General features: G+C 38.4%; 1 protein-coding gene across 5 annotated transcripts in view; it reads left to right on the top strand.

Moving 5' to 3' along the window:
- Positions 1–13: 13 nt before the first annotated feature.
- KDM1B (lysine demethylase 1B) overlaps positions 14–14,490 on the top strand; it is a 33,528-nt gene continuing 19,051 nt past the window's right edge. For 3 of the 5 annotated variants that reach the window (XM_026059535.1, XM_026059534.1, XM_026059536.1), the window contains exons 1-12: positions 14–87; positions 2,805–2,907; positions 3,736–3,860; positions 5,692–5,781; positions 6,608–6,719; positions 7,509–7,625; positions 8,600–8,638; positions 9,721–9,925; positions 11,082–11,266; positions 12,188–12,364; positions 13,244–13,318; positions 14,104–14,241. In XM_026059535.1, the coding sequence (XP_025915320.1) occupies positions 53–87; positions 2,805–2,907; positions 3,736–3,860; positions 5,692–5,781; positions 6,608–6,719; positions 7,509–7,625; positions 8,600–8,638; positions 9,721–9,925; positions 11,082–11,266; positions 12,188–12,364; positions 13,244–13,318; positions 14,104–14,241 (1,401 nt within the window). In that variant the 5' untranslated portion in view covers positions 14–52. Of the gene's footprint in view, positions 88–2,804; positions 2,908–3,735; positions 3,861–5,691; positions 5,782–6,223; positions 6,288–6,607; positions 6,720–7,508; positions 7,626–7,743; positions 7,890–8,599; positions 8,639–9,720; positions 9,926–11,081; positions 11,267–12,187; positions 12,365–13,243; positions 13,319–14,103; positions 14,242–14,490 lie in introns of those variants that run through there. The other 2 variants (XM_026059537.1, XM_026059538.1) reach the window with 2 other exon arrangements.

Raw genomic sequence — 14,490 nt, 5'->3', positions numbered from 1 at the left:
CCCTCTTCTCCCCCGCTGCAGCTCTAGCAGGAGGCGGCGCGGACACGCGTGAATGTGGTCTCCGGCCCCCGACGCAGCCGGCCCCAGGTGAGGCCGGGCGGCGCCCGCGGCAGCAGGTCCCCCCGCCCCCGGGGCACCCACACGCGAACCCCCCTCCGGGACACCTCCCCCTGGGTCACCCCCACGCGAGACCCCCCAGGACACCCCACCCCCAGAGCGCTCCCACGCGAAACCCACGAGACACCCCCCAGGACACCCCCACGCGTGCTGTCGTCCCGTCGTCCCCCCCCCAGCCGCAGGCTCTCACGGCGTGGGCTGGGACTGGGAATATGGTCAGGGAAAGGGCCTCCCCCCCCCCCCCCCGGGCCTGCCTGTTTTGGGGAGGGGGTTTGTCAGGCTGTGCTGACTCAAGTGTTTTTTGCTTTTACTCAAGCGTGAGTTTTAAAGGTGTGTGCACTTCTCGATCCCACGCACCCTTGTTTATCGAGCTCCTCTCGTTTCCTCTGTGTGTGTGTGTTTTTCTTTCTGTTTTTTTTTTTAAAGACAAACTTGCTGTCAACTGTACATGTAAACCCCGTAACGTGTTCTCATATAGGCCGTGCGTTACAAGCGGATGAAATGTTACAGAATGTGACGCACTGTATTATGTATGTGTGTGTGTGTCTCTCTCTTTCTCTCTTCTTTTAAAGGGCTTATTTTCTCAGCCAGAAAGATTGTATTTATAGGATGCAGAGTCATATAAAGCTTAGTAAAGTAAGCAGTGTTTGCTTGTTGTTTAAAAAAGCTGTGGGTTTTGGTTTTCTGTTTGTTTGGGGGAGGGGAAATGGGGACAAAGTTGCGTACAACTGGAAACAAGGGCCCTCCTGACAGTTATACGTATAAATTGATCTCTCTTTCTCTCTCTCTCGCTCTTTCTCTCGCTCTCCCCTCCAATACTTTTTATAGGAAAAATATGTCTGTGATTCCATAAGAATGGCCTCTGCCCTTCAAAACAGAAAGCCTGTCTGGATCTGAAATATTTTTACTAAACTTTTTAGTGAATGTTAGCTGTCATATTTTCTTCTCCTGACCCCCTGTATGCGATGAGGCAGCTGCGCTGTCCTTTACCCTCTCGGGCTGGCAGGCTCATGGTGGCTGCAGGCTGTGATCACCCAGGAGTCGCCCGGGCGCCTGCTTGTTGGTACCGGGCTCGGTGCTAAGGCAGTGCAGTCCTGGGCTTGGACTGCAAAGGCAACAGTGTTTAGGGCCTAGTATCTAGTGGTAGGAAATAAAATGATACAAAGAGATATAGTCTTGTGCCTCTGGTCCAGGCGGAAGGCTGCAGTGGAAAAAAATCACCATTTCCTGCAGTGTTACGCAGTAGTTTAAGGAAATCTCCTGTAAATGAAACTGGCTGGTTTTCCTTTCTCTTCTCTYCAAACTTGTCTGCCTACATACAGTGGTAATCTATAGCGCAGTGATGTTGGATACTTTGGGTAATAAAGATCAATTTAATTCACTTTCCCCCAATCCCCAATTAGGCTATAATTGTTTTTGCATACAAAAAAGGAAGTTAATTCTTGTATTGGCTTGTCTGAGCTCCTTTCTCTTCTCACTTATGTGGATAATGTTGCAATTTTTCCCTTCCTCTCCCAGAAGAGGAGAATAATGCTCCCATTTACTTGATTCACATCAGCTTCATTTGAAACTCTGTAAAAATATCATTCTCTCTTTCTGTTACCTTCGCCTTTAGCAAAGCCACCAAAGTCGCTCCTGCTGGTGTGTCCGCTGCTGTCAGCTTGGACAAGGAAGACGCAGCCTGGTAGCAAGAGACACTTGGAAAGTCTCAGATGTGGAAATTAAGAACTGACTGCTATTACAGCCAAGATCACATTCATGATTCAGTGCTGTAGTATAAGCCCAGATCAGTGAACTTGTACAGGGCTGGGTTTTCTTTCCACTTCCTTTCTGTGTGGGGGAGTGCTTTTAGATTTAATTCTTCCTCTAGGCTCTCTTTATTTGTATTTTATTCCCTGTGAAAAGAGTGCCTTTGATAATAGTATTTTAAATATGCTTTCATATTTCTGTGGCATGCTTTCTCACACTCCGTGCTTTCCAGCTTCCATGATAAACTGTAGTCTTTTCCTTGTTTCCACCAACTTAGTCAGAACTATAGAGCTGTCTTGGGGTGTAAAACTTTTCTTTTCTACTATGGTATGTTAAATAAATAAGTTTGCAATATTTTGATTACCTATAATTGCAATGCAACTACAGTCATTTAAATACTAAATTCCGATGTACTTTCATCAGAGGGGGTGCAAGTCTTGGAACTGGTTGTTCACCTGGTATTAAATCTCTCTTCAGTACATCGTTTGGAAAGGTGCTTTACACCACAGATCTCCTGCTACCAATAAATCAGTAGTTAGGAGGAGGAGTGTTACTAAGAGTGGTATTTCAAAGCTACCATTATGAGCTGATGCTTATTCTCTTTGCCAATGGTAATTCTAGTCCAGGTCTTCATGTAATGCAAATCAGATTACTGAAATCCAGCGTATGCTGATCTGGGACAGCCGGTCAAGATGTACTCAAGGATCTAATCTTAACTCTGAGTTTAGTTTAAAATAATATTATTGTTCCTCTCCCTGTAAATGCCTCATTCTCATTTTTCTCTTAGATTAATAGTCAAGCTAAACAGATCCTTATCTAGCTAACTCTGACATAAGTGGCATTGTGAGAGTGGCTGAACTGTCCAGGTAATTAAAGAGCTCTGCAAAGTCAACCAATTATTTTTTTTTTCCTAAACTACTGCTTACCTTTTTTTGCAGAGCTAACAATACAATGTCAACTGGAAGGGTACGAACAAAAAAAAAGGCATGTTCTTCAGACCAGTCTCCAGACAACCTACCTTTGAGGAGTTCTGGAAGACAGGTATTTATAATAAGTTAAAAATACATGGTTTTGTACTTTTGTATTTTTTTGTCAACTTTTATAAAAAAAAAAAAAAAAAAAAAGGGGGGGTTTCAGTGTGGAGTCTTTGGATCGTAGAGTAGTTATGCAAAGAGAGAGAAAGTTAGTTATTTCTTTGAATAAGTATCTTATTTATAAATGATATTTTGAAAAAACAGATCTTTAGTATAACCTGTAGATACTGGATGTATTCCAAATATGATCACGGATCTCTATAGAGCCAAAAAAGGCCATTTGCTCATCTAGACTGAGGACTAAAACAATGCAATACAGAGTACCTTTGAGGCCCAGAAGAGTGTTTTGGTACATAACTTTGTATCTGGAGTCAACAAACAAAAAAACCCCAAACAAACAATGGATATTTTATTTGAGGGGCAGACAACATACCTTTACCACCACCAATCAGTACCAATAAGTATGTGAAGAAGAGATTTTGTTTTTCTGAAGGAGAGAGAATGAATGCATGAGGCTTGACTCATTCACACGTGATGTAGTTTAAAACATGCTTTAAACTAGAAGCTTTGCTTATAATTTCTTTAGTAGCATCAGTTAGACTAAGGCAAGTCATTTTTAGCTTTAAATGATATTTCCAGCTTTTTTTTTTTTTTTTTTTGTAAAAACTGACCTACTTTGACAGTTGTTTCATGCTGCAGCTATTTCACAATGTATTGAAAAGGTTTGATTTGTATCATTTTAATCATTTGAAGCTGTGCCACCAACTACAGAACAGTTTGAAAGCCACAGTGTAGCAAATGCATTTGTGGCCAGATTTCAGCTATTCTTTATTAGGTAAAGAAGAAGGCAGCTGAAGCAGCAGATGATGATGATGAAGCATCGGAGAAGAAGTATAGGAAGTGTGAAAAAGCTGGATGCACTGCAACATGTCCTGTTTGCTTTGCCAGTGCAGCTGAAAGGTTTGCTTCTTTTTATTTGCACACCTGTATTTTTCATGGGCTTTCCTAAACTTACATTTGAGGTTTAGAATTTGAAATACATTCTGAAAAAACTTTCATTTCTAAATGTGCAGGGAGAACTGAAAGGTACTAAATGTCTCCTTGCAGGCTTAAGGTGCCAGGAAAATGTCACAAATTATTCCTTTTGCTGGTAACTTTTTTCTGTGAAAGTTGCTAATTCTGATATAGAATTTCTTTAGAATAAGCTTATTTAGGTTATTAATGCTGTCTTTTGGCTCACACCTTGCTTCTGCAAAACTGAGAGCATTTTTGTGAAATCAGAGGAAGCTAAACTTGCCATTAAGATGGAAAATGAAACCATCATTTACTACAGAAATTCTTTGTCATTCCTTTGTTGAAATGCTTTACAATCCTGGGTGAGATTCTGAGCTTGAAATTTTAGGTCTTGGAAGACAACAATACTTATCTGACCATTTTGTCTCAAATAGCTCATAACTTTGTGCACCTTATTCAAGTACTTTTGCATTCTGAACCTGGAGGTACTGAATGCCTTATGATGGGGGGAAGATCTATCCATAATAAACAGTGTGTCTGACCTCGTTATGCAGTAGGCAGACTGCATTTATATGGCATTGTTCCCTCCCTTGTTGCTGGAGACAAACTTTCCCTTTTTTATTATTTTGCAATGATAAGACAATGAAATGAAGCTCTAGATCATTTTATGTGTGAATCGTTCTTTGGTATCAGGAGTTCAGTGCCTTAATGACATTGTCATAGGAAAGGCAGCTGTTCTGGCTGTTGATAAGAKACTCATGGGTAAATGAGCACCTGATAAACTGGCGTCAGTAATATTACTTTTTTTTTAAATTAGGAAACGATGGACACTGCATATTCATCTTTCCAAAGTCTTGTTTTAATATTTTGATTTCTTACAAAATACATACTTTTGACATTTATTCGAGATGAGGTCCTTTCATGGCTAGCYACTTCAGTTAGTAGCTTAGGTCACTGCTTTTTACCACCCGTACATTTATCTCTAGAGAAACATTTCATTGAGTTTAATGAGAGTTTTCTCTGAATGAAGAATGCTGGACTGATTGCTTTGTCTGATGAATATAATCATTGCTAATGTGTATTTCATTCTGAGGGTAATAAACGTGCAACTATTTACTCAGGATTTTGTCTCATTGGGTTAAAATTGCAGCCAACTCAGTCACGTGAAAAAATAGGCAACATCTGTTTTGTGTTCAGATTTGCATTTATGGTTTTGTCAGTTATCCTGGGGAATAGGTGTTGTAATGATTTATGAATCGATTGGTCAGAGACGGGAAAAGACTCCTTCAAATGATCTCTCCCACTCTGCACTAATACTGGAACAAAATGGAGCAAATTAAGGGAACTGTAAGTTCCTATGGAGAGAAACTTTGCCTTCCTGTACATTTGGAAAATGCTTAGTGTGTCACAGCATGGATTGTAAGAGCAGCACATTTCACGTTCAGGAACTGCCTGCTTAAAGGGTGCTAAAGATGGGCTCGGCTGACCGTTGCGGGACTCCAGACGAGCTACACAACTGCACGTTGTGTGCATTTTGCCTCCTCTGTATCTGGCGTTTGCTCCGTTTGGAAACAGGAAGTCTCTGAGACAACTGAAATGATCCTCTCATTAATTGTTATTTATATGACTAGTGCCTTGTGCGAGGCAGACATCATGAATATAACGTAAGGCCCTGTCCTGTCCTTAGCATTTTCTTCACATTGTAGAAGGTGCTATTGTCAATAGGGAGGCTTTTGAAATGTATCCTAATGCTATTTCTATGTCTCTTGTGTTACAGATGTGCTAAAAATGGGTATACGTCTAGATGGTATCATCTTTCCTGTGGGGAACACTTCTGCAATGAATGTTTTGACCACTATTACCGAAGGTAGATTTGCTAATTAAGACTGCACCTTTTCAGTGCTTGTTAAAAATTTGGCAGACATCACAACCGTTGAAATGTCATACATAATATGTCTACACACGCACATGCACAAAGGATTGTCTTTTGGCTTGCTTTATTTGAAGTGGGGCTTAGATACTGTTGGGAAATCTGCAGGTGTTGTATGGACTAACAATCAACTTATACATAGTAGCACAAACAAAACCAGTTGCTTTTAAGCAGGCTGTTTTGTCTGTACAGTTATTCTAAAGCTTTCCTCTTTTTTTAAAGCAATATCATATAATTTTAATTAATAAGAATAGTTTAAGTAAATCTATTTCTTTCATATAGCAGTTTCACTTTACAATAGGAATTCAGGAGACCTTGCATCTTTGTAAAAACCAAGTCAGTGAGCAGATGACTAACTTTTTATGATTAACTCTTGCAGTTCAGTGACTGTGAAGACACTGGTCAGGCTCACAGAGTGCTCTAGGCTCCAAAGTGCTTTCCATGTGAGTGGGAGCTGAGTCCAGCTCTATTAAGAATTTTAGGTACTCATGTGTGCAGCGGYGCGTGTAACTCAGCCTGGACCTTAGATACTCAAATGTGTGCTCATTGTCAAGAGGACATAGTGGCCAGGATGCTATTTATTGCTATCATAAGATTCATGACAGTCTCCCTTTTTTATTAGGAAAAATATAGGACCATCTTCAGTCTCATTTCTCTGTCCTTATATAAAATGTTTAATTTTAGAATAACAGCTGTTGCTTAAAATGAACTAGATCATTCATTTTTCTAACTGCTTGCTGTTCTCTTTTCTCTGTCTTCTTAGCCATAAAGATGGTTATGAGAAATATACTGCCTGGAAAAGGATTTGGACAAGTAATGGTAAAAGTGAGCCCAGTCCAAAAGCCTTCATGGCTGATCAACAGCTTCCTTACTGGGTAAGACAGAGAGTGATTTGTGGATTAGGGTGTATTTCAATGCGGTGGTAGTTTGAGAAAGTATACAGTTTTGTTTTGGTATTTAAATTACCTTATTCTGTTCCATCCTTTCCATCTTTTCCTTCTTTCTTGCTCTGAAAGAGTTTCTAATATTGTAATCAGATAGCAGGTCAGCTGAGTTTTCACAGGGGCTTTCTAGTATTAGGGCTCTGAGGAAAGGTTCAAGATAATAATTCTGGTCAGCTTCTCTGTTGCTGGAGATCTTCTCCAAATCCCAAAGAGAGGACAACCTTCTCTTGTTTCTCAGTGAAGTAGCACCTTGGATGTGCAGCGTTCAGATAGAATAAGACATGGTAGGGAAGAGGGAGCATGCCTAAAGGAAAGTGCGAGTGCATAAGATTTCCAAAAAATAGATTTTATATTTCCATGGTAAAGGGAGTAGAAGAAAAGGAAAGACTGGAATGGCAAGAAGTATTCTTCTAGTGGTGAACAACGCCATTTTGAAGTAATGCTTGCAAAGCCCATTAAAAACAGTAGTAATCGGGTATAGAATTAATTTTGGAGTTAGGTTCTATGGTGAAATTTACTCTCTTATGGGAGATTGGCACAAGATTTACAAATACCAAATGTCTTGCTCATGACATGTGGATTACATGGGAATCAAGTTAACAATTGTATTTAACGCTTTCCTCACATTTACCTTCTTTCTTATTGGTTAGCATGCTTCATTAACCTTATCTATGATCAGACTGTAACAAGTAAAAACATGGTTTTTTTTTTAACTTGTAGGTGCAGTGCACAAAGCCAGAATGTGGTAAATGGCGTCAGCTGACAAAGGAAATCCAGCTGACACCACAAATAGCAAAAACGTACAGATGTGGTATGAAACTGAACAATTCTACTAAGGTAACGCAGACCTTTGCTCATATTGAAACTAACTGCAAGTTGATTTTCTTGTTTGCAGACATTGATTTCTTCTTGTTTTGCTTCTTAAATATTTTAGTATCAAAGCAATTTCTGATGGCCTGGAGAATTGCATGATTAGAGTCCTACAAGCTGTTTGGACTCTTTGTTTCTGAATGAAAATGTCAAAACAGAAGTATCCAGAATACTGTTTGTCTGCACAGTCAGTTGCAAAATCATTAATTTTGAAGCTGTTGAAAGATATCAGTATGTACAAAATAAACCTACACTAAAATGTTTTATTTTGCTCAGCATACTTCACTATTGAGGAAAACATTTGAAAAGTTCTATGAGCTTTTATTAATCTTTAGCAAGTTTGTCTTGGGGCTTAAAATGAACATTTTTGGCTTTAGCAGGAAGATAACTCCTGAAATTTCATAGGGTTTTTATACTGCCATAGAATCTATATAGTAAGAAACATGAGATGAAAATGCTGCCCATATGAAAAGTGGAAAGGTAAACATTTCACCTTGAAATTCTTTGATAAAGATACTCTTAAAAAAAATCTCATATTTATTTTTAGTCTAGACTGGACAAATCTTTCTGGAAAATGTGGAATCTTTCCAGAATTTTTCTACAGAATTCCACTCCTTTTTTTTGTTGTTTTTTTGTTTCAGTGTTCCACTACACTACTTGGATCAGGATGTATATTTTAATGTCTGATGAGTAGATAGATCAGTAGAAACTGTTTAATAAATGAGAAACATTTGTTGGAGTGTTCTGGCTTTATTGTGTGCTGTGTTTTTAACTATGCATTTCTCCTTTTATTATTTGTTTTTACTAATATAGAATAATCATCTGTGCTACACGAAGCTAACAATAATACATTTTTTGTTTGCATAGAAAATTTAATTTTTTTCATTAATTTTTTTTGTATTGCTTAAGAATAGTACTGATATAACTCACTTTTCTTTCAGACTGAGGGCTCGGACCAGTGTTCTATGCCTGAGGACTTGGTGAGTAATGGTTGTTCCTCCTCATTTGTCCTAGAGTATAAAAGCAACCTTAAAGCATGGCATGTGTCTTTCCTTTTCTTAGTCCTTTGGCTAATTATGGCGGTATTTATGCATTTTGCTCAGGAAACCGTCAGACACTATTTGCAACAGAGCATAGGGCTGCCTTCTACTTCTCTTCTTTTTCCTCTTTTCGCTTTCTATGAAAAGTAGTTTTCAGGGGGTTYTTGGTGTCTTTCAAGGTTTACTCCTAATTCTGCGTTTTGAGCAGGCAAGACAGCATTCAATTGCCAACTTTCAAATAAAAATCCATTCCCCAAATTTCCAGGTCTTTCAGGTGGCTTCTATCCTAGTTAAAGCTAGTCATCTCTTTTTGGAACTGTACAAGAACATCAAAACATGTTTTCTCTCTCTTCCCCCTCGTAACACAAAACTATACTTGGTGTACTTTGGTGTTGCAATGCTTTTATAATAATGTAACCCTGCATTTCAGATTTTGTCTGATCAATAAGCCAGTGTTGGCAAGTGTACCTGAGGTACCTCTATCCCAGGAAACATGTTCAAGTGCATTATTGTTGACTCTTGCAGAAGCTTTGTGTTTTAGTTTCCTTAAGGCATTTTTGATTTGTAAATCAAGGCTGAATCATTAGTGTTTGCTAGGGATTTAGAAGGTCTTTGATGGGGATAGTGGAATCTAAGTAAAATTGATCAGTTAGTTTGGACTTTTCTAAGTTCAGATTTCTGGATGCATAAACAACTGTAAACATTTTATCAAGGGCCTCATAAGGCATAGATTTCTTGTTATGGCATATCTTGTCTGTTTGCTTTCCACAAGGGTGTGGAGTTTGTGAAGTTTCAGCTYCATTTCTGAGGAGCAGGTTAATGCTACAGTTTTCTGTGTCAGGCTGAGGAAGGGGAAAGAGGGAGAGAAAATGTCTTTATGACTTGCAATTCTGAGATTGGTACTTCTAGTGCTTTTTGGTCTGAGTTTTGGAGGGAGGGGGGAATTGGTTCATTTTTCAACGTTTTCCAAGTACTGACGTGTTCTCTTCTCCCCTCTTTCCTTCACTTCTCCGCTTGGCCAGAGAGTGGCTGAAGTTTCAGACCATTGGTGGTACTCCATGCTCATACTCCCTCCTTTGCTGAAAGACAGTGTGGCAGCTCCCTTTCTAGCTGCATATTATCCTGACTGCGTGGGCATGAGTCCATCCTGTACCAGCACTAATCGATTACCTGGTGAATCCAACATTGTGAAGTTAGAGCACTTAAAGAGCGTGCCTAATTTGACTGGTAAGGGCCATCTGCAGGGCTCTGTTGCTTAAATAGGTGTGGTAAATTTTGTCTTGTAGCTGAGTTTCTAAGGCATATAATGCTCCTGACTCAGAAACACTGGCTCTTTTCTCAGCACTAATACACACTCTCGGTGTGACTGCCTCTGTACTTCTTGCCTGTAAACTAAAGGTAATATATTTCTCATGGCATTTCTTTTAGGTGTAAGCACAGACTGCATAGTCTTTTTGATTACCACCTGTCATTTGTTGATAGAAATGGGAAATTAACATGTGGGTACTTAAATGTTGTTTGCATTCTTAAGGAAATGAAGATTTATTAAAAAAAACCCAAAACCAAAAACCATGTTTTTGCTAGTTTTGATATTGTGGATCTTTGGGGCTTTGGAGAAAGGACTAGACTCCTTAAGGCACTCAGATTCTCTTTAGCTTAACTCTTTGCTAATGACAGCTTTGAGATCGAGAGCCTGGGAGGTGCAAATCTTCTACGGATCTGCAAAACAGGTCAGGTAGGAAAAATGGTAATTCAGGATTTCTGTGCTCATGCTTATTGATTATACCTCAATTCTAGCTCAGAGAGAGTGCTTTGAGGAAAGCTGAGTTTCCACATCCTAGCAGGCTTTGTTCTCCTTAGGTACTGACAATACCTCTGCTTATCTATTCAATAGATACCTGTCTGCTTAACAAACAGGAGAGGGGTTCAGAGCTGCATTACACAGAGCTACCAATACTGCATATGGTAGATGATTACTTTTAGTTTCTATCCACTCCGGGCAGTATTGGGAGTTGAAGATGAAAGGGGTTCAGAGGACCACATAAGCCTGTACTGTCTGCAACAGCAGTGGCAGTCCTCAAATTTGCTTTTAGATCTTGTCCCTTGTTAGACTTGTCATGGTACCTGCGGGCACACAGTTTTTCTTACAAAAGGTAAGCCCTGATAGGGCCAGGACACATCAGGTAGAAGGATAATAATTAGTACTGCACAGCCTGGAGGGTAGAAGAGGGAGAATARTATAAATGAAATGAAATCATTCTAAAGGTGGCTAGAGATTCAAATACTTCATTACTTGTTTATCTATGTGAGGTCAATGGGCCATCTTAGAGGGACAGGGAAGAAACAAGAGAGTATGACTAATTCTCCGTGTGTCTTTATTCAGTTGCAGGAATGAACAAATACTTCCAGCCCTTTTACCAGCCCAATGAATGTGGTAAAGCACTTTGTGTGAGGCCAGATGTCATGGAACTGGATGAGCTCTATGAGTTCCCAGAATATTCACGAGACCCTACCATGTACTTGGCTTTGAGAAACCTGATTTTGGCTCTATGGTACACAAACTGCAAGGTAGGAGATGGTAATAGTTAATTGTTTTGTTTACAAATAATAGGTACTTTTTGGGGTGGGGAGCTTTTCTGGGGAAGAGGGCAAAGGGATTGGATTTTATTCTCAGTCATCTCCTTATACAGCACAAAAATTGTTCCCATCCTTTTGAAAATCCACTCCGAGAATAATAATAGAAAAGCTTTAAATTTGTTTAATGCCAGGAAGATTCTCTTGCAGTAAAATGCAAAAGTTTTAAAACTATTAAGACTTTACCACATCTACCCATCTATTAATTTTTAAAGTGATGCTTGAACATTTCTAAAGTGTTAGTGGGTGCTTTATTTATTATTATTATTTTTTTCATGTGAATGTTGGGTAGCAAGCGATTGTCTTTTTGCTTCTAGTAGCTCTATGACTTTGCCTTCAATAGAATTGCTACTATTTGTACTTCATATCAAAGAAAGCAAGAACCTGCTGAAAGTTCACATATGCAAGCTTGCAGATACAATGTCAGTATTAATGTGTGAAGGTTTTGGATATTAATCTATTTTTATTTCAGTTTTGCTGAAGTGCCATCTGTGAGCATCGCTAGCAGTTAGATTCATTTCTGCAATGAATTCATTTTCATTTGATGCATTTCAATACCATTCCTGTAGTAATAGACCATACCATGGAGTTCACAGGAGTATCTTGCAGACTCATGCTTTTTTGCTGTGATAATCTAGCTTTTTGTTTATAGGAAAGCTGGAAGAGAGAAACTGTTGACATACTCTGTAAAGCTGGCTGGCAAAAAAACTTCCCCAAACCTAACTTTTTAAATGTTCTCAGAAACCTGTATGATTCATGATTAACCCTTAACATCTGACTTACAGTTTAAATATGTTGTACATACATGAAAATATTAGACTACCAACGCTTTCCTTTTTTGTTTCCCTTCTGCAGGAGGCTCTTACTCCTCAAAAATGTATTCATCATATCATTGTTCGGGGGCTTGTGCGTATTCGCTGTGTACAGGAAATGGAGAGGATACTTTATTTTATGACAAGGAAAGGGCTAATTAATACAGGGATTTTATCAGTCAGTCCTGACCAGTATCTCCTTCCTAAAGAATACCATAATGTAAGTAGTTGTAATAATCCCTATGTTAATGCTATAAAACTAAATGGCACATATATTTTTTTGGTTGTGGATTTTTTGCTCATGATCTGTCATTCAAACCATGTCAGAATTGCATCTAAAAGCAGACATATTACATGTTTTTCACACAGTTCTCATCTGCCTTTAATGGTTATTGAAACTTTAGACAACGGACCCTTGCTAGCAAGGTATTTGTTCCCACTAAAATCTGTGGAAACCAATCCCTGTGCTTCCCTAAGCTCTTCAGACAGATGGAAACTGTGTGAAAAACATGCAGTACATTTAGGGTCTTCTCATGGCTTAACATTGTAATACACCTGTGCTTCCATAGGTGAGGAAACTCCTATTCCATACTGTTTTGCAAGAACAGTGATTAAAGAGTGCATATTTATGACTAGCAATTTGTATGACATCTCACAGAAACTTATCAAATGAATATGTTCTGTAATGGAAAATCTAGAAATAGTAAGTTGATTTATATATGGAAGGTGTATTTGTATGTGTGTTTAATTTATAAATTGTTTTTTAATGGTCAACTACATTTGTTATTGAAATCATCACAAGGTAAGTGCTATGCTCTGGATTGTGTTACTTGTTTGATAACTTCAACTGTTTTAGATAAAATGAATAGAGATATCTGCTTTTAAAATGCTTAAACTGTAACTATTCTCAAAGCTACAACTGGCCTTTTCTGTATACTAAATGTACTATCACCTCTAAAGGTTATCACTGATTACTTTAGAGGACAAGAGAGCCTAAACTTTTGAAACCTGTGGATATTTTAACTTTAGCAAGAAAAATGTGCAAAATGATCATTTTTCTTCTTTTAGCTCAAATTTCTATTTATTTATTTATTATTAGAAATCTGTCATTATTGTTGGGGCTGGGGCAGCAGGATTAGCAGCAGCCCGACAACTGCACAACTTTGGAATTAAGGTAAGGAACTTCAGAATGCATAATTAAAAAAATCAGACTCCTACTTTGAAAGTGTTCTTCATCAAAATGAAGAAAATAACAGTCCTGTTACAAATATCTATGTGTATAGAGCATCCTAATTCATTTGTAAATTCTGGGGTTTTATTGAGTAAATCTACTGTTAAAACCAGCGTTTAGTTGTATTTAAAGTTCAACAAAGCAAGCAACAAATATTTTATGTAGACTTGGGGGTAGCAGAGACATGGATATCCACGTCCAAATAATGGGACTCTAGRCTATGATGGCTATTTAAATAAGAGGAAATTTTCTTTGCTTTGTGCACTTTACTGTATTTATTTGTTGTATAATCTGTTTATTAAAAATAAGTATATCTAAAATTGCACACATTTCCCTTCTCCTTCCTATTTATCATTGCCAATTTGACCCCACAATGTTTACATGTTGACATAATTTTACACACTGGAGTATTATGAAAATCTATGGGACTCCTTACACATGTAAATGTTTGTGGGGCTGGTGATTAAGGAAATACTTTTTTGTACATCATGTCCTGTGGAAAGCTCTCCTGAAGTAAAATGTGTAGATATCAACTGGCAGAATACTTTTATACATGAAACATACTGTAAATTTATTATACACTTTTTAACCATTGCTTTCTACTGTTTTGGAGAGATGGAACATGTTTCTCTAAAAATAAAAAGAAAWTTTTTTTTCCTTCACTCTGGAGTTGAAGAGGTATGTTTAAAATAATCAAATTTTACAGTTAAGCTGTGTTTATGTCCTAGGTCATTGTCCTGGAAGCTAAAGACAGAATTGGTGGCCGAGTGTGGGATGATAAGACGTTCAAAGGAGTCACTGTTGGAAGAGGTGCACAAATCGTCAATGGATGTGTCAACAACCCAATGGCACTAATGTGTGAGCAAGTGGGTTCCCTGCAGTGGTCATGCATTATTATTAGTGAAAAAGTTGTCATTAAAAGCCAGGCTTGGGTGGGTGGATAAGGGTGGGAGTCCTTATTTATGACATGATTAAAACCCAGTTGTAAGTAACTTCATGTTGTTATCATATCTTTGGTAACAGCTGTGGACAGAGAAGGGCTGTAGAATGGTTTCAGGGACATTTTGTAAAGCAAAACAATACGACTCCAACTTCAGAACCAGAAGAAACCATGC

This window comes from Apteryx rowi, unplaced genomic scaffold (assembly GCF_003343035.1).
Source record: "Apteryx rowi isolate R43461 unplaced genomic scaffold, aptRow1 scaffold_159, whole genome shotgun sequence".
In the NCBI taxonomy this organism is placed as follows: domain Eukaryota; kingdom Metazoa; phylum Chordata; class Aves; order Apterygiformes; family Apterygidae; genus Apteryx; species Apteryx rowi.
Note: the sequence above shows the minus strand (reverse complement) of the source record. Positions and strands in the feature narration are given on the sequence as shown.